The sequence below is a fragment of the Argiope bruennichi genome, chromosome 1 (genome assembly GCF_947563725.1).
Source record: "Argiope bruennichi chromosome 1, qqArgBrue1.1, whole genome shotgun sequence".
Classification (NCBI taxonomy): Eukaryota; Metazoa; Arthropoda; class Arachnida; order Araneae; family Araneidae; genus Argiope; species Argiope bruennichi.
The window spans coordinates 108,361,740-108,383,390 of NC_079151.1; the positions used below are offsets into that span (position 1 = coordinate 108,361,740).

The 21,651-nt window shown below is 26.8% G+C and overlaps 1 protein-coding gene across 1 annotated transcript in view; it reads left to right on the plus strand.

Moving 5' to 3' along the window:
* LOC129968543 (synaptotagmin-15-like) overlaps nt 1–17,971 on the plus strand; it is a 287,503-nt gene extending 269,532 nt beyond the window's left edge. The window contains exons 6-8 of the mRNA XM_056082540.1: nt 3,957–4,118; nt 7,961–8,078; nt 12,399–17,971. Of these exons, the coding sequence (XP_055938515.1) occupies nt 3,957–4,118; nt 7,961–8,078; nt 12,399–12,736 (618 nt within the window). The 3' untranslated portion in view covers nt 12,737–17,971. The remainder of the gene's footprint in view (nt 1–3,956; nt 4,119–7,960; nt 8,079–12,398) is intronic.
* Nucleotides 17,972–21,651: the final 3,680 nt, after the last annotated feature.

Sequence of the window (21,651 nt, forward strand, 5' to 3'; positions counted from 1 at the left end):
TATATAGTTTTGCTGAGAGGCAATCGAAAAATCTAGAAAAATAAATGCTAACTCAGGAATTCTAATTCAGATATCGTCTTAATTCATGTACTTTAAAGAACCTTCATTTTATTGCCGAAAGGTAACCAAATTTGGCGCCAATGTCAGGTCGTAAACCTTAAAATATCTATAAAATTATATTTATTACTATGAGATTTATTGCACAAAGCAGTAATATTATAGACTTATGCATTTATTAAGTACTTACAGAGAATATTTATTTAATGCAGACTTTGTAGAAAAGCTGGAGATGATACACTTTACTCCACTTATGATAAATCAACGAAAACTCTTTTACCTTTTCTTTCATAGAACTTATTAAGGAATAAATTCAAAAACATCTTTCATATACCGTTTTTATAAAAATTTTCTTTTAAACGAATTGGAGTCATCGTTATTGCAACGAAAGTTCTTCAAGTCTTTCATTACTAATATCAAAAGAAAAATACATTTGGTGAATTTTATCAGAATTTAAATAACGCACAAAAGCTGTTTAACATAATGTTAAAACTTACAGTTACATGTTAAAATTTACTGGTACACTAAATACACTTAAATATATAAGCTAATGAGCAATTATATATTAGAAAAATCATTATTATTAGCATAATTATGGCGAGAAACAAAATTTTAGAAGTTCAGTAGATTCAAAATTTATAGAAGAATTTTCAAGAATATTTTCAAATCTTGGTATAAAATTTAATTTTATGATGATTATTTCCTTAATTGATTATTCATTTTTAATTTAAATAATTCTTTTTGTTTTTTATACATTAATCCTGTATTTAGGAAAATATTTCTAGCAGCTTATCTTCTACAAACTTTATTTGCTTTACAATTAAAAAAATTGGATTAAGAATTACCTTAAGATTATTCTGAAATGATTATGAAGTTTTCTTCTTTATGCGGTTTTCCTCCTTAATAAAAAAAAAACCGTTGCTTTATAATATTATTAATTCCAATTTTTCTTAATCCTAAGGTAGTGATAAAAAAATTCCATATTTCATCTTTCATCCCACGCATTTTAATACTTCTTCGACTTCTCTTAAAAGAAAATGTATCCTTTTGTAGTTACTAAAGCGTCTCTTTCATTATGATTCTTTATTCTAATCCCCGATCTGGAACGCCTACTGATTAACTCCCACGTTCCATTACCCGTCGTTCTTAAATATTTAATCCTTAAAATAATATAAAAATAATGGATTCTATATTTTACGTGCAGAAATAATGCTAGTAAAATTAAAAATAATATAATCTATTGGACATTATTTTACTTTGAAATCAATAAATATTTTCTCAGAAATAGAAGCTTTGTTCATATTAATAAGTTTATATAATGAAAGTTAAATTTTATGGAATACAGTATACGGAATATAAATAAATTAAAATTAAAATTCATAAATAATAATTTACATGCCACAAAAATCCAGATTCTAAATAGATATCTTTTAAATTTTGTTCATTAATTAAAGATTTTTCTATAAATAATAATAATAATAATAATGTGTGTGTGTGTGTAATGATATTTTAAAATCTAATTTAAACTTCATTAATTTCTTAATTTTTAGCTCAATTTAGTCCATATTAACTTCATTCTAAAATATTCTCTTATTTCCTGATACAATTCTCCTTTTTCTATCTAATTAATTCAGCAGAAGCTTTGTAAAATTCCTGAATCGGCTAAAGAACCGACATGTTCCCACGCTCCGAGTAAAGGGATAAAATAGTGCTGATATAAACAAATCCCACTAAAAGATCCCTCTGTTTCCCTTGATTGTGATTGACATGTGTTAGAAATCTCACAATGTATATTCACAGGAATAAAATTTTCATAAGCTTTCCCTCATTTCCTTTGTATCGTTCTGTGTTGTGTGTGTGCTCGTTGTTCCTGCTTGTACATAATGCATGCCTCCCCGGGATGAAATAAAAAGTCGTCAAAAAATCTAGTCTCTTCACTGTCTTCAAAACTGCCTTGTGCTTCAAAAATTATACTTACTTATATAATTTTATCTTTGGTTTTCCCAGTTGAAATAAAATATTAAAATGCTATTTTAAATCACCTTAATTATTTTTCTTCGAGTTAATATTTGCATCGTCAAATTAAATATAGTACCATGCTTCTTCAAAGTTATTTTGTTCGTATAGAACGAATTAGCTATAAAATCGTTTGATGGAATCTGCGTGGTGTTTTTTTTTTTGTTTGTTTGTTTTTTTACATAGAAAATATAAAAGTTGTGGAATGCAGTGACTTATCCGATTAATAAAAAAAGTTGAAAATAATTAGTGGATTTTTTGTATTATTGAATTCCCAGGCTGCCATATATGCATACATATATATAAAAAACAGAAGAAAAAAATTAAGAGCTTTAGCAGAGGATGAAATCACAGTGTAATACTTAAAAGAAAAATAAGAAACATTTTTTCTTTTTTTCATGAAGACCCGGAAAACACTACTGGAGAAAATGCATTATTATTTGAGACCAGTAACATCTGCCTAAAATTTGTATTACCGAGGTTCAGATGTCGTTGGTTTGAAAGCCTTTTCTGTAGAAATATTAGTGCAGGAGCATCGCTCAAATACGCAATCCTTTATTTATATCAAACTTATGTCATTAATTTAAGATTTATCGACTGCGGAACTGATATAATTAAAAGAATGACTTTTGTCATAATTATTTTGTTTATTTATTTATTTTTGCTAAATCTATGCATTGCATTTTAAAAATTATTATAAGTTTATTTAAAAAGAGCGCTTTTATGAAATTTGTGGGAGGTATTAGAATTTCACAATATATATATATATATATATATATATATATATATATATATATATATTAGCGTTAAATTTAGACTTATTTATTTTGTCATAAATGTCAATATTTTGATTGTTTTATTTCTTGTTAATGAAATCTAAAAAAATACTGCGGGCTTTACAGGTTTGGGTTTACAAATACAGTTACAGGTTTTATATTACTTTTAGTATTGATACTTTAATTCACTTGGATAAGTAGTATTTTTGCCATCAATATGTCTGAATGCGGGATTAGAACAATGTAATGTCCTGATCTGGACTGATCAAATAACGAAGCAGAATTTCCAGACAATTCTTTATTTTACAGCCCTATATATACAAAGAACATCTTGTTCTAATCTTTGTTGAATAGATAGTTATTTACACCTGTAGTAGGAGATCCAACAGTCAAAGGCTTTCTTGAAACTCAGTTGGTTCTCGGACTCCGAACTCGTGAGCGTAGTCCAACAGTCCGCCTGCAATTCTCTTCTCTCTTCTTAAAAAAAAAAAAAAAAAAAAAAAATCCGCGCTTTATTTTGGCGACAATCTCCGCCTCTTAATTTACATTGGTCATTTGAGCTCTCTTTCGACCAATCGGGGTTCAGCAATATGCTCTCTCAGCGGCGCCAGTGGGTCGTGGAAATGTCCTTTCACAAAGTGAAACATCTAGCATCCAGATGTTCGGACACCCCTTTCTCTTTGAAGGTACTATCAATATCTCTTGGACGAGGAAATCGCATGTGGTCTTTCATTGTAGTCGCTAATGAACAGATGCGAGACCACCCAGGTGAAAAGATCCACTATCTGGCTATCTCGTGTAGTTTAGTAAGCAACAGCGACGGCGCAGCTGGCTGTAAATATCTTATCAGTGCTGGGAAACGGGGATTGTAACAACAAATGCTTTTTCAAAGAAGTGTAGAATGGTTAGTAGAAATGAAAAGCTAATTTCTCCTAGGATACCTATTATTCAATATTTTATACATTCAGTATTTGTATACCAATATGAAAGCATTTTATTTTAATGTGTAATTTAAATATTTATTTTAATTTTTTTTCTAGAGAACTACTATTCCTGTGACACTTATTCCACCGAAGTAAAAATAACCTGTTGCTTCTTTTCTTGCAGGTGTCTCCAGACGATCTGCCGAACAGAACTTTGAAATTATCCGTATACGACGTGGACAAGCGCAAAGTTCGTCACTGCTTAGGTCACGTGCTCTTCCCACTCACGAAAAATGACATGATGTCTGGCGACACCATGTGGAGAGATTTGGAACTCGCAATACAGGTAAGGCAGTGGGGCCTTTTGTATTGACAAAACATATTCTTGAATTCAATTTTCAAATAATATCATTTTATCAAAAATAGATTGTTTCTATTTTAAAAACTAATTTCTAATTTCTTATAATTAAATACTGATCTTACATAATATGATTTCATTATAAATGCAATTCCTTCATCAGTATATGTTATTTTAAGGGACACGCTAATTTATATAAATAATTTTTTTAACAAATATATGAAAAATTGATAGTCTAAAATTGGCTAAAATGTAGTCATAATTAATTAACAATAATTGTATTTATTAATTTATTAGATCTAATACATATAAACTTATATTAATTATATGATTTCAAAATTTTCTCCTATCTAGATTTCGTATTGAAGTCAAATAATATCTTTTAGAAAAAAATGATTTAGGGTTAAATAATTTTATTTATTTATTGTAATTTTATATATATATATGTCACATTTTTCTAAATTCTTTGTGAAAATTATTTAATAAATAGTTGTTTCAGAAAAGATTTATTTAAATAATGATTGTATTTCTTTTATTAAAAACTGAAATATAATTTCAGAACCGTTCAAAAATAGTGAAATGATTTTTAATATTTTTTTTTTTTTAACATTTAACATTTGTTGTTTGTTTAATTTATATGGATCGTTTTAAATTGCCATTCTTTGCAAATAACAGACTAAGAATTTTTTATAGAAAATTTATCAGAATTAAATTATGAAGGTTTGTTTTAAATGCTTTTATTTAATTTCGCTAATTTCAAATTTGAAAAGTTAAAATTTTCCAATTTTGGTCTTTTTTCTGTGTGTTAGGGTATTGAAAATTTGTATGCTTGAAAATATACTCTTTTATATTTTTTAGAATGTAATTCGCTTAAATAAATTAAATTTTGATTTTATGCATGTGCTGCCACCTGATAGAATTTTGAGAAAATGGGTTTTAAATTCATAATTATGAATTATAAATGAATGAAAAGTAATTAATAAATAAAAAGTAATTAAAAATGAAAGATATTTATTTTTTAGAGCATTAATAAAAGATTATTTGATATTATTTTAAATACTTTTAATTTTTTTATACTTAAAACTAATATTTGATTTTCGTAATTGATAATATTTCAGCAAGAAATATAAAAAATTATTTTTAAATGATTTTTTTAACAAATTGCAAATATTATTTTTGTAATATTTAAAATTTTTCACCTCTATGGAATTAAATTTTAATGCGGATACCACAGCTTTTTTTCAATATATCCCTTGAATATGGAAGCTGCTTTTAAATTATTGTAAAAACGGCCGTAATTATTTAAAAAAATGCAAATTCTGGCAATTGAATTTAATTCAATAAAGTTTCAATTCAAAGAGTAATTCTGAATTGATGCTTTATGCGGAAGTACAGAAATGCCTGTTAAAATACCGATATTCCATTAAAGAAAATGTTGATGGCAATAAAGGAAATGCCATTCTTTTATTTCTAAAAATAAAATCGAACGTATTATGTTTTTACCTGCATAGCATCAAAATTTAATACAATATTTCCAATTTTTTAATAAAATAAACAAAGGCATAAAATTTATTTCTTTCATAAGCATTTGATAACTTAATTCCGCACTCCTCGCATACGCATAGTGAATAAAACATTTTGCTTTTCGAGTAAATTTATAAATTCATAACACTTCGCTTAAACTCAATAAAAATGAAAATCGCAAATAGGATTTTCCTATATCTGCCAAGAATCCCCCCCCCCTCCTCCTCAAAGTATCCAAACAATTCTTTTTCTTTTAATCATTCCGCCTCAAAACATAGAAATAATTTTGAATACATTTGAGTGAATTCACTGTTATTTAAAATTCAGGAGAACTAGAAAATACATTTGTAAAAATGAAATTATTAAATATCGAGGGAGTTCAAAAATATATTTATTTGTTATGCATTATTCAAAGTTTTACATTTTATAATTTCCTTAAACGTTTTTTTTTTTTTTTTTTTTTTTTCTCTTTCCATTTTTAGAAGTAAAATAAATATTAAAGCAAATGAATTTAAGCATTATTAAACTAATGCCTTTAAATTATTTTCTTTGTCCCCATAGCAACAAGTAAATACAAGTGGAAATTAGAATATAATGTTTCCAAATGAGATATTAATAAAAAAAAATTTAAGTTTTAGCTATATTGCGTGATTTGAAATATATTTAATTTATAATGTTTTATTTTAATTTCGTTTAATAATTTGTGTGATTGGTTTTTTTATTATTATTATTTAAAAATGATAAAGATTTATATATATATATATATATAGAGAGAGAGAGAATAGGAAATAGAAAATATAAACAACTGTTATTCAGGAGAAATATAGTATTTCGATTTATAAATAAGGGAGTTTTATGAATTTGCTTATACTGCATCTGTTCTTAATATCGTTTCAGTGTAATTTTTAATATTCCTATAACCGATATTGTTAAGTTTTAAATGCCATCGTTATCTCAGACCGCGTTGGCTTGGTGGTAAGGTCTCGGCCTCGGAGACCCGGTTCCACCGAAGAACCGTCGTGTAAGAGGGTCTGGTGCACGTTAATCCATCGGGGCCCAGTGTCCTCCCGCTGATGTTCTGTGGAAGCTTGAAGAAGGGGGTGCCAGCTCATGTGTCGTCCTCGTCAGCAGATTCAAAATTACGAGGTCCGTCCCAAAATAACCCTGTTGTATCTTTAAAACGGGACGTTAATAAAACTAAACTCAAAGTCTTCGTTATCTTAATTCCCCTGATTTTCCCTCGTAAAATTTGAAGTTGATAAAAGAAAGGATAAAGATTATAATAAATTCAATCCTCAATTGTTTCTCATAATTCCTTATATTTCTATTTTAAATATTTAGAAATGTATTAGTATGGCAATGTTGTGTTGATTTTGTTCTTATTAAATAGTTCCAAGGTAGCTTATTAGAACTGTAACTGTAATTTAATGTAGGGAAGTTCCAAACTGTTATCTGAGTCCTACCATTGATTCACAAATAAATTTTTTGGTGAGTTCAGATAAGATTTTGAATGAATATATATTTTCCCACAAGTTGCAAAAAATGTAATGTGGCATTAAATATTTATCAGATCACATGGTAGTAACACACAAAAAAAAAAAAAAAAAAAAAAAACCGCAATTCGAGAACAACTGATTGGTGTCATTTCAGATCCAGCCCAGCCTATCATATATTTTAATTAGCAATGGATGTTCTATTCAGTTTGTGTTTGCGCGAATTTCCAAGCAGTTAATTATTATTTATTCAAACATTTAATTATAAATTATTTTTATATGTAATAAAAAATGTCAAATATGAAAAATCTTTAACAGAAAATCATTTATTAACAAAAACTTTTTGATACGCAGTAAATCCTCTTTCAAAAATTATGTGAGCTACTCTTCTAAAAAAAAATCATTGCGCTGAGAATGAAGTGGGTGGTAATAGATTTCATTTCTAAAAGTGAACCGTTATGTATAAAAGTGTGTGAGCCCCTGAATTAAGAATTAATATCTTTAAAATTTTAGAAATATTTCTTTATTTATAAAAGACTTATTTATTTTTTTTTTGTCTTGGTTTATTTAAGATACGATGAAACAGAAAGAAATAATGGAAATCAAAGCATTTGATTTAAACAAGCTATCTGTTTCTGTACGGTATATGAGAAGTTTTTCCTAATATGACGCATTTATTTTCAAACAACCTTTTATAAACATTCACACAAGGCCTTTTGAAACTAATTTAATGACTGTATAAAAATTATTTTGGTGTTATGGAAATTAGTTTTTTTATTTGATTTTTTTTTCATGCGTGTATTTGTTGAACAGCCAGCTGCACACTTGGGGGACCTCCAGTTGTGTCTGTCTTGCAACCCTTACAGCAACCGCATCAAGGCCACCGTTTGCCGGCTTAGAAATTTGAAAGGGATTACTTCTGATGATGCTGGTAAGATGCTTTCTGAAAAAATTTCCGTTCATTTTGTCGATAATGTGCTCAATATTATTAAAAAAGCGAGGTACTTACGCATTAACGCCACCGTAGATACAGATTTCTCTGTTTTTAAGTGCCGCCAACCACTGTCAAAATTCAATGCCATTGCAGCTACAGATTAAGCTTTTTATTGGCGCATTAGCGCAAAAACCGCCAAATCTGTACTTGCGGTGGCGTTCATACGTAAGTACCAAAAGCGAAGTTACCCCTTTCACACTTTTAATTATGTCATCTGGATTAGTATTAAATAAATTATCATATTTGATGATTCCATGATGATTGGAACCTTTTTGACAAAATATTACATTTTCCTAATTATTTTACACATTTTCCTTGTTGTTTTTTAGGCTCATCAATTTTTCCTAAACACTCTAAAACATCTTTTGAAAAGTGAAAAAGTATAAATTTCTTATGCAAAAGGAAACTGATTTAAAACAAGTAGTATTTTCAGGATTTAAATGGATTTGATTCTTAAGATTTTCTCTTTTTTTTTAAATGTATTTTAATTGCATATAAAAATGCAGAAATCTCTTTTCCTGTATACCAACATTTATTGTAAAAAAAACTTTTATAATTTGACATATGTTTGTTTAATAACACTATAATGTTTTATACAATATACCAACTTTGTTATATGATTTCAATGTCTGAAAAAGCTTTATTAAAACCACTTGCGTACGTAAATTTCAATGTGAATATCCTTAGTAGCTCGAATAAGGTCAAGGTAGTATTCCATTTCACGCCATATATTGTCCAATATTTCGGCTGTCACAGTATACACAGCATCTGAAATCTTGACTTTCAATGTATCAATATCTCCATTTGGATTGGCAAACATATTGTGACTTTTCATGTGACCCTAAACTTGACTTTGAAAAGTGGTGGTCAATTTAAATTCGTTGTACCAAAAAGCACATTGAATTATGTACAGGACTTTAATAAAAGATGAATACGGCTATTCTACCGTAAACATTTATCAATATTATATTCAATGACTCATTTGTAATTTTTTTTAATTCAGAGAAACATTTTGTGATCGCCTTAGTTTAGCGCAATTATGATAAATATGACTCTGGGGCCAAAACAGTCTTCAGTTCAATAATTCATTGCATTACAAATATTTTTCTCTATAACACAATATAAATATATTGTTGAAATTGAAAAACTATATTTGTGAAGCAATAAATTTCAATATAAATCAAAATTATGTTTTCCCTCAGCTTCTGTTATTCTTGCACGCAGTGGAGCGTTTTGTGTTTATTTGTGTAATATAATTAGGTGAACTGAGTTTAAATGTTGACCTTTTTTTATTAAACTATTTGATCTCAAATTAGCTATATATCTACAATATAGGTGTCATAACCACACACCAAGTTAAATTAATTTTGCTTTATTGTGTTTTCGTATTATTATTATGTTTATATCCGCAGGCAGGGACAGACTAAAAAGACGGATTTAGTGTAACAGATCTGCAGTTTGAGTGTAAATTTTATGTACTAAAATCCATCAATTTGTTTTTCTTCAGTCATCACGTTCGCGCACACATGGATAGACATATCGGCAGATAATAAATCCTGGTTTTTATTAAATTTTAAGAGACATCTGCAGCTGAAAGTTTTAGACCCTATACCAAATTTTATTTGATTATGTTGTTGCTTTTTTATTTATGACGTTTATAAATGGAAGTTATGTATAAATCCAAGAATATTGTTTTGATCTCAGGGGAATTGAAAACGTAGAACTAGTAGGATATTGAGGTAGAACGTAGTAGAACCATCACTATTTTTTAATGTTTTTTCTTTCTTTTTTTTACCAAGTATGCAATGCATTATCTTCATATACGAAAAGATAAAAAAAAAGCAATGTCTCGGAACATGATATTAATTACTTATACTTCTCAAAAATATCAAACATCGCTGAATAAGATGCGATTGTGCACGACCAAGAGGAAATTCAACGGATAATTCACTTTTTTCAGTTTACACACTTACATACTCATTGACTGTGAACCCCTAAAATTCATAGCCGTGTCGTTGAGTGGTAGTAATTGGTGATCCAAAAAATTTGTTGTTTTTCTCTTAAAGTAATAACTATGCTGGTGTAATCTCTCTTTTGTTGGCAGAATTCTTCTATCCTATCATATAATAAAAATAAATTGGGGTAATATTTTGAGTTTTTAAGATTGTTGTCTAATTTGATGAGATTTGTTTTTAATAGTAGAAGCCATCATTTTAAAATTATATGTCTATAATATGGAATGACCAAAAATGTAGTTTTCACTTTTACCCTATCAAGTGGAGATATATGCAAAAACCTGCAATGGCATATTCTCATTTTATTAAATAATATTCAAAATAACTGATAACAATGAAACATTGAAAACAGAAAAAGTAATTTTACCAAATCTTCATATAATTAAATGATTGTCAAATTCTTGGATCTTGTATTTGGTGAAAAGTCGATAATTTCCATCAAGTTTGCCACATTTCATCACTAGCTATTAGGCTTAAACTGTTGAGTACTTTTGTTAAATTTCTTTTTAGTTCTTAGGGTGAAAAGAATCTCAGAGGGTTTCAGTGAAATAGGCTAAGATTTAAAAGTGAAATAATTACATATATTCTGATCAGATTGCTGGGAGAAAATAAATGTAAAAAACAAAAATCGTCTGATGGACACATTTCTCAACATGCTTGTTTCCTTTACGAGTTTTTTTATTGTAATTTCAGCAATCCTTATGTTTTTTCAGCTGCCACCACCGCTGCTCAATGGTAGGTGGTCTGTTTACCCACCTTTCAACTTCCACGTCATTGCAGATATGTCAGGTCTCGCTTCTGTAAAAATTCGTCACGAATGCTAAATAAGAGCAACAATTACTCTGATTGTTCAAGTTTGGGAAGATATTCGTTTTTGTTTTCGTGACTTTTTCTTTTATTTGAAGTATCGAACATTTTTACCTGAAACTTCTAGAAATCTGACAGTTGCTGTCACATAAAAGATGTTCTTAGCTTTCTGAAATTACTCTTCTTTTCAGTTATTGTGCTTTCATGAAAATGCTAGGCAACCATGAAATTAAAATTACCAAACAAGGGAAATATTAGTCGCAGTAATTAGATTTCCCTTAAATATTTTTAACATGTATAAAAGAAACAAAAAGACAAAAATTCATATAATATTGATAATTTTGTTTTGTAGAAGCTAGCTTCATGTGCAGAAGTAATTGTGATTCATAATGATGAAAAATGTTGTTAAGTTAAGAATGAGAGAATGATTTAGAATGATAATTACCCTTTCTCTTTTTGGAATGCATTTGCGCTTATTTTTAATTCATTCATATAAAGCATGCAATTCAGTTGTAAATAAGGTAGTTTAAAAATTTTATTGTTTTTGATGCCAAAATGTTAAACGATCCTAATTATGTTTATTTATTCAAATGTGAATTCAACCATTTCCCTTCATACTCGTTTTTAAATACACAATAATACCTATCATAAGAAAAGCAATAATATGCATTCCAATTCATATATGAATAACTAAATTTAATATAAAAAATGAATTTTATTTTCTTGAAAGATGTAATAAGAAAATTTTTGCCGTATCATCTAGATATTTCAAAATTTATTTACGTTTTAAATATCCACAATATATATGAATAGCTATAATTAATATGAAAAAAAATTATTATTTTCCATGAAAGAATAAACAAGAAATTTTATGGAAATCATCTATATATTTTAAATATTAAGGAAATCATCTATATATTTTTAAATTTGTTCCATTAGCAACAAATACTTATATAAATAACATAATGAATCGTAAACATTTGAAAGCGAGAGAAATTTAGATTATCAGTTAAATATAAACAACATTTTTTATGGTTCTTTCATGCATGTTCTCAGAATCTTTCCTCAGCTCAAACTAATTGCTCACAGTTTATACATTGCGCTTTACATTCTGTAATTGATATAGATGAAAGGCATTTGTCAAAATGTTATCGCTAAACGTTTTTTTTTTTTTTTCATTTTTTAATATGATGCTTTTGTCATCATAATTACAATTCTCTACAAAGTATGACCTTTTACAATTCACTATATTAGAAATTATTATGTGTCTGTAATATATGAGTAATTGTGAAATAGTATTTTTCACAAAAATTTATAATACACTAAAAATTTTATTTTTGAAATGTCCCTAATTTAGTTGGAGAGCATTTAATTCAATAAAGATGGCTTCGAAAGCACTTATTAAGTGATAAATTCTTTTGTTCTTCCTTTGCAGTTCTATATGTGAAAGTTCAGCTCTACCATGGCCGTAAGATGATTAAGTCAAAGCGGACGGTGCCACAGTCAGTATCCAGTCAACAGGCAGAGCTCATCTTCGATGAGACCTTCAGTTTCGGAGTATCTGGCCGCTTCTTCGATTCGTGCAGCTTCACTTTCAGCGTTATGCTGGCTGGATCCAGTCCGATGGTCAAGGACACCGTTCATGGGAAGGTGGTTATCGGACCCTTTATGTATGCCAGAGGAGAGCAGCTGCAGCACTGGCAGGAGATGCTCAGCAATCCCAGGAACATGGTGATGAGATGGCATAGTCTAGAAGCCCCAAAGAGGGTATAGAGGACTTTATTTCTCCCATTTTTGTTAAAATATTCCCAAAGGTTTCTCTCCATTTCGATGCTCAATGCAAAAGGATCCTTTGGAAATAATTGTCCTATCAATGCACATATATAGCTGTTTTCGGTTAATATCTAATGGATAATGTTGTGAAGAATCTCAAATTGATGTTGGCATTGAGTTAGTATATTCAAAAACGGCAGGCACCCAATGTTCAAATTAATGTCATGTTTTGTTAGCGTAATTTTTGGAGAGAGACAGATAATTGCATTACTGTATTTAATAAACTCAACTGTATACATCAACTGAATCATTTTCAATGGATACATCAAACATGCATCTTAGAATGAAATAATCGAAACTGATCTGACTATTTAATCACTTTATAGAATTTAGTATTTATGTGGGTAAAGGAAATGAATTCTGATGATTTTTTAAATACTTTGTACAGTTAAAAAAATCAGTGTTGGGTGAATAGGACACTGTATATATGCACCAGGATCTCTTTCAAATGTAATAGTTGTAATATATCCTGATAAAAAATAGTACCCTATAATTATTATCTACATGAGTCTGTAATCTTTATAATAATTATTTAATACTGCTGTGAGTTATATCATTTTTTATGTAACAAACTACAATGAGTTTCAACGTGGCTGCAAAATAATAATTGGCAATGCCATATATTAACATTTGGCAAGAATATGGAAATCATTTATTTAATGTTAAAAGTTAAAATTCTCAACTAAAATTTAATTTTATTCAATTTATTGATTAACGAAATTTATATCGATATATAATAGCAGTGTTTAAACTTGAAGAAGAAACAACTATATCGCTTCACAAAAGATTTCAGTAAAAGCCTGTTGGTTATGTATGCAGAATTCTAATCATGCTCTCAAGAATGATAAAGAATGCGTCATGTTGAGAAAAATAGAGTCCTTAATCTTGAGAATGTAATTGTGATGAAAGAAATTTAGTCATGGTTAATGGAAAACTTTGAAATGTTGAGTTTTTATCTTGCTGATTAAAAAGAATAGGCATAAGATGAAATGCCTAATGCAGAACATTAACCAAAACATACCAGAAGAAATTAAAACATTACAATCAAACCATAATGACATCAGTTAAAATGAGTAATAGAAAATAGTTAGCAGTATGAGAAAAACATTCATTAATAGTAGAATTAATACATTGATATCTATGCAATGTCTCACATCGGATGATTTATCTCCTTACGAGAATTAATAAATCTATTTAATATGAAGCACATTTAAAATAGTTACTATTATAAAAATGAGATATTATTATTATTATAAATATGATCTACTTAAAAGTGATGTGGGCCAATTTCTTTTTTTATATTCTTAGATTGCGCGTTTTTTTTTTGTTTTTGTTTTTTTGTTTTTTTTTAAATATCCCGATTAGCAATACCAAGTAATTAGAAGTTACTTATAAAAAAAGCAAACTCAATTTGAAGCATATAATTTCTGAAACAATGGCAGCTATTGTAATATTTGCTTCATAACAGAGTTTCCCAGATAATCTTTTCAAGACTACAATAATTAGATCTATTAAGGCGTTATTGGATCTCATGAATAAATTTTCTAAATTTTCACTTAGGAGTAAATGAATATTTATTAGAAGAATATGAAATAAATATTTGCTAAATAAACATTTAAAAAAGCATATATATATATATATGCGCGCATATATTGCAATACGAAATAATATTATTTTTTGAACATATTTCCATTCCAATAAAGAAAATATTTGTAGAACACATTATTTTCAAAGGATCCTTCTGCCATCAAAATGGACCGACCACATTTTTCTTCCAATATGTGGGTATGCCATATCTTAGAATGGTTTTCCTTTTCATAAAATTGAAAAGTTTTTTTATGCTGATTTAATTCAGAGTGGTAAACCCATATATGGAAAGAAGCAATAATGATGGAGATTCAAAAACATTCAAAAGATTATGCAAACGTTCTAGCACAGGTTTAAATAATAGAATAAAATTTGTATATTAAATATCATTGACGCTATAAATTGGCATCATAATCAGATTACTAATATAATAAAAACAAAACAGCACAGATTTCATCATTATGAGAATGATTTTAATTATGCACTGACTCTGTTTAACTATTTTTTCCATAGAACTTTGCTCAAACAAAATGTAAAACTAAATTTTATAGTAATACTTTCCAATATTTGAAAACTTTTCTTGCAGAATAAATGTTCTAAAATCTTATCTTGCAGCATAGAACTTTAAAATGTGAGTTTAAAATGGTGATTTCAAAACAATCGAATCAAAAGTATATGAAATGGGGATCCTGAAAATTAGAAAAACTATTTAAAATTTCTTATTTCAGTTTTTAGCATTTTTATAAAGTATTTTTTTTTATTTTCAAAATTTCTGGAATTATTTAATTAATTCTTAATTATTTTAATTATTCCTTTACAAATGTCATTTTGCATTTTATTCTAATTCGATAATCCTCAAGCGTTCTTTTAAAGTGTGTACAGCAAAACACTATTTAAATCGTTTTCTTTTAAAATTAATTTATATAGTTATGGATGATTTTTTTAACAAAATACGTTACTAAATTAATAATATGTCCTATTATTTTATATAATTTTCTCAAGACCGAAAAAATTTTAAGAATTATTATTTTTTTAATTAATTTTTTATGAAAAATCACCCATAAAAATTACTTTTATGTTTGCATAAATTCTGAATGTTGCATCTCCTCTTTATCCCACCGTTTCTTTTATACTTGAGAACTAGCTTGTAATTTATTGACAAAAACTATGATTCATTCATTTCTTTGTGTTAAAACTGAAAAGAAAATTTAATGGAGAAATATCATTAAATACTTTTAATTATTGAATTATATTAATCAATAACAATTTATTAATTATCTGAAATACGATATAAGATTATTTGAAGAAACTTTTAGATTAAATAATATTTTGGAATTTCTTAATAAATAAAATCGTTTGAAGAAATTGAATGTTGTTTTTAGCATAACATTATTTACTGTTGTTGTGGTTTTCAATTATTAATATTATTAGTTCAGTTCTTTTTTAATATAATAATTTTTGAAACTCATTGTAATCTAAATCTCTTTCCATAATATTTTGAATAATTTACTCATATGAAATATATATTTAATTGAACAGTAATCAGTTTTTGTTACTAAATTGCAATGCTTCAAATGTTATATTTTATGTCCTACCACAAATGATAATGAAGACACCGCATTATAATTAAAATTATGGAGCTGTATTTGGCGGCAAAAATAAAAGTTAAATATGATATTGATTGTCAATTATTTTTGATGATTTTATTTAAGATCTCCCTCAATTTCATTTATAGTAATTTCTTTACCATATATTTTCATTTTGATTTTCAGATCATACAGTTTTTTAATCTTTTTCTTTTGCCGCTATTTGTGTTTGTGTAAATCTATAGATTGTACATTCTTGTGCCATATATGTATGCTTTGTTGTCATTTTGTACATGTGTGTTCGCTTCTTTTTTACATATGTGCGTGCCATTATTGAATAAAATCTCATAGTTTCTTATGATGCTGAAAGACTAGACTTCAAGTATTGCCAAACATATTACTTGGAGCAGCTATATATTAAATATGTTAGCTTTATAGAAATATGTGATAGCTGTATTGTCATGCGAAATTGCATTTAATGGATTCTAATTACTTGATACATTAAAGTTTTCCTTGTATTTTGAATTCTTTTCAAACTGAATTTGTAAAAAGAATTGACATTTTCCTTATTAGTGACTTCCCAATTATTTCAGGAAATATAGAAGATATTAAGTTGCAAAAATTTAATAGGTTGTTTTTTTTTCACAGTAAATTTTTATTTTATATGTATTTAGTATGAATATTATTTCAAATAAGCACTTTTCTAATTATTCTAAACAATTCCTCTTGCAATGGTGAAATATTTAATTCTCTGTGTACATGCATTCAAAGATGAAAAGAATATTTTATTGTACATTTTCTTGAAACAATGTTAGAGTTGTTCAGTTGCTTATAGTGTTGTTTATTGGTCATAAATGTTGCTTCCTGTATTTTCGTAAATCGTTGCATTGTTGAGAATGTATAAGCTGTTGTTTATAAAATGTTTATCACCATATTGTATCGTAAATGTGTTGCACTCTGTTTCTAACCACCAATAGTCGTGTCTATAAAGGTAGAGTCCCTCTAAAAATCATCATATTGGAAAGAAATTCGTGAAAAGTCTAGCTTGAATATTTATATTTATTGTTCCTTTTGCAGCTATAAAAAAATAACCATTTGATTCCTTATATGAATATTTGATACAGTTTGCAGTCAACAAAGTATTTTTATACTGTTGCCAAAGAGAAACTACGAAAGAAAATAGAAATCTAAATACAAATATGTAGTGAAGTGGTTTGATCAATTAAATCTTGATACAATTCATACAATAAAATCTGTTATGTCGAAATTAACTTGTAAAATTTCTTTTAAAAAACTTGTAAAAATTATTAAATAAATTTAGTTAAGTGGGAGGCAATTCTCCATTTTCATAAGGCTTAACAAATCAGGGATAAATATTTATTTAAATTCATTATGATTTAATTTTAAAAGTAAACAAAGTCATGTAACTTTAAATGCACATAAACCAAAGATATATAAAGATATATTTTTTTTATTTCTATGAATAATTTTATTTTTGTCTTATGTATGATTTAGTTTATACCATTTGTTATTTGAGAAATAATTGTCCTCGTGTTTTCTTCTAAATATTAAGCCCGAGAAAAGTATTTAAAAGATATTTATTTCAAATTTCTTTTTTCTTCAATTACTACGAATTTTACGTAACAGTTTCATCTTTTAATGATTCCTTCTGTGTTTAAACCTTAAGTTCCAAGTTTCAGTTGTTAAATAATCTACGGCCTTAAGTATATTACTTTAATTTTGGAAAACACACTGCTGATAATTTAAGACAAGAAATATGTTTTGATACAGATTTTTTTTATGTTATGATTTTATAGGTCATTAATATTAAGATTATATGTTTTATTTATCCATTATTAAGGAAAATGAAAATGTAAGATTTTTTTAAAGAAATAGAATATGCATTTCTGTTTAAATTGTTTGATCACTGTAACAGCTGCTATGTAAAAATTACTTTTTCCCATTTACAACATTTTATATCGATTCTGAATTAAATTTTTAATTGAGTAAATTATGATCGATTTAATCGATCTATGGTTTAAAATTTGTATGGTAGTTCCATTGCCAAATTCAATTATTTTTTTTAAAAAAAAGACATATATTATTTTAATTTATCATATTTTTTTCTTCATATTTATTTAAAATTTATATATTTTTTTTAAATCTGTGATACAGTTATATTTTTATTCTTTTAATTTTACATTATATCACTGCTTTAAGTTTAAATAGTTATTTAATTTATTTTTTGAATATTAAACTGTATTGCTTAATATATATATGATAATCAAATAATGCAATGTTTGGTGCAAATGTTTATTAATCATTTTATAATATGGATTATTTTTGAACAAAATACGTTCATATGAAAAGGTGCTTCACTTTAAATGGATTTCGACCGAAATAGAATATTCTTGAAAACTCGCATATTACTGATCCTTTTCTGTAACTATATGAGAAGTACTATTTCACAAATGAAAATATATACAATATATACAAGAAAAAAGTAAACACTTTTATTCAAACATTTTTCCTATAAAAGAATTTACAATTTAATTATAATTTATTTAATTTTTGCATTTAAAAAATACATTTTATAACTAATTTTAATGCAAAGCAGAATTTATTTGGAAATCCGTTTCTGGACCAGTAATATTATGAATAGCATAGCAAATTACATTTTAATACCTGGATATACATTTTTACTTGAAATTGTTATTATTACATCAAAGTAAACGTATCTAAAAAAAAATTTTATAATTATTTGCTACATTACATGTTGTTGTAGAATGAATTACATGCTGAATTTCTTTCTCGAATCTTTACTTTAAATAATATGAGTTAACCGCTTTAAAAAATGTATATATCATAGTTCAAATTAAATTTAAAAAATTCTGCAAAAAACATCATTGCTTCGCAAGTAGTATTCCAATTTGACAAGCGCTCTTCAAAATGATGGCTCTCTGTGCTTCAGTTAACTAAGGTATATATATATATTATAAAACCATTTTGGATAATTGAAACACATTATAATTTGTCAAAAATTTTAATTACAAATTTCCCCATAATTACCGCATAAACTCAGCATAATATACTCATTCGCTCTTAGAGGAGGAAAATATTTCAAAGAAACTTATTTCATTGATCTTGAGTGAAAACAAAGATGAATTCACATTCAGTAATGAAAAGAATGAAATTGATGGTGGACTATGAAAGTTAGCACTTGTATGTTAAGGTACTATTCCATGAGTCGTAAAATGGTGACCTAATCTAAATCTAGATTTTAACAAATTTGAAATCAGAAAGAAGACAAAAAATATTTCTTTCTTTTCAGTTGTACTTGGAACTGTCGAAAGTTGTCCTGAATCCGATTTGGATTGTGACTTTAATAAATTTGCAATCACCATGGAGATATAAAAAAAAAATATTTTTCTGTTCTAATTGGAATTCAATAATCAGTATCATCAAATTGCGCCTTAATGACTACTAGGTCTTTTGTTAGGGGTTATAGGTTATAATTATCATGTTTCAAATAAAGCTATATTTAAATGAACAAAATTGACATCATCATATCATTTGTGCCATTTTTTTTTCTGAAGCTAGAATGTCGCAGATAGATAATTCTTTGAAGGTCATTTTACCTGCAATTATGAGAAGTCACGTAGTAAAGAGTTTTTGCGGTAAATCTGGAATGCATTGTATTATGATAAAAAAACACACAGTTAATTTAACAAATGTTCCGAAACATTAAATCGGGAATATATGCTATTCCATTGCTTTAAATCATTCACTGAATGTATCATTTCGCATTGAATTATTATATTTTTGTTTGTCCATGTCAAATTCAAAATGTTCGGCTATGTTCCTTTTTTTCTTTGTGCTGAGAATAATACAAATGTATTTATTTGTAAAATGTTGAAAGTATTTTGTGACTGAAATCAAATAAAGGAATGTATTTGCGTTATCAGAATGTCTTTTTGTCTGTTTTGTACGTTATAATGTTTTGTACGTCCTTTGTAAGTATACTTATAATATACAGAAAATAAATTCAATGATAAATGAAAATGACATTAAAAAATATAACAAAACACTTTTGTAATAAATGTGGAACTTGGATTATATTTAAATATAATTACCATCCACTGAAAGCTACATTGCCACTGATAGTCATTATTTATGTATGGTGGCATCAAAGAACAATATTGATATTGTATTATAATCAAAAGGTACTAACCGTTCCACAACAGTATTATTCTTAAGTCCATTTTCCAAAAAGAAAGAGCTAAAGTTGCAAAATGAGATGGAAATTTGAAGAAGGATTATCTGGTCATTTAAGGGATTGGAATTTAACAACAATTTCGGTATCAGTGATGAAAAAATTCCTCAATGATTATTTTCTTCTAAATAATAAAAGAAAAGTTAGCCTCAGATGGCAAAATCCTTTATTTTTATTTACAATAATTTATTTCCCCTATAAAATTTAATATGGATTCTTGTTTAGAGTCAAAAGAAAGCTCAGAAAACTATTCTTATTATAAAAAAGTAACAATGGTCATATAAACGAAAATTCTACATTTTAATTCTGATGAACAAAATCAGGGTATGTAAAGATATGTAAATATGCATTTTTATTTAACTTGGTTTTCTTCATATTTATGAAGATGAACGTTTTTAAAAATTGATTCTCACTTATTTCTTACTTTTCTTGAATCTTAGAATGTTTTAACTTATGTATGCTTAATAACAACAGATAATTTAAATATTTTGAATGTTTGATTACTTAGTAATTACATTAGTTTATAACTTAGTAATTTTATTACATTTTTTATAACAGTGGAGCCATCTGGTATTAAAACTGAAAAATATTATTCCGTCTCATTACATTTTCTTAATTATAAAAATAGAAAAAAATTCAAACATTCTTCCCAGCACACTAATAAATGTGTATTTAACAAAACTATTTCTATTAAATATATTTACATTTTAATTTTAATATGTCTGTATAAAAATGCATTTTTAAAAAGAAATGGGCATTTGTAATTATTCTTAAATGATTTCAAATAAAATGTGTTTAGATCTTAAGTATACTCAAAAAACGTATTTTAAGAAAAATCAGCAGCTATTTCAAAACATTCTAACAAGTTCGTAGCTTATTTTAAGATATATAATATAAACACATAAAAATACGTTTTTGAATTTCAATTTAATAAAAATTAATAATGCAATATTAACTTTGTAATATATTATTATACACCCTGACGCACATATAATTGATTTCACAAAAGATAATTTGTGATTTTATGCTAACATTTTTAAAATTTAATATCTACAACAAATTAAATATTTATAATAACTCAAATAAAATTAAGCTAAAATTAACTGCATATTTTAGATAACAGCCGGGGCAAGACTTTTAAAATTCGGTCCCTTAATAAAGATTTTAAAGCTGATAATATACTGACTCTGTTAATCTCATCAATTTTTTTTATTATTTTTCATAGAAAAGGAATCATTCTGAAAAGTATTTAATAATTATTGGTCTCCTGCACAGAATTATTTTAAAGAAAATATTCAAAATTCAATAATAATGTTTTAAAAGATATTGCTTGAAACCAGAAAAATATTTATAATTTATATTAATAATATTATGCATTGCGAAACGATTATGTATATAATCTAGTTTTG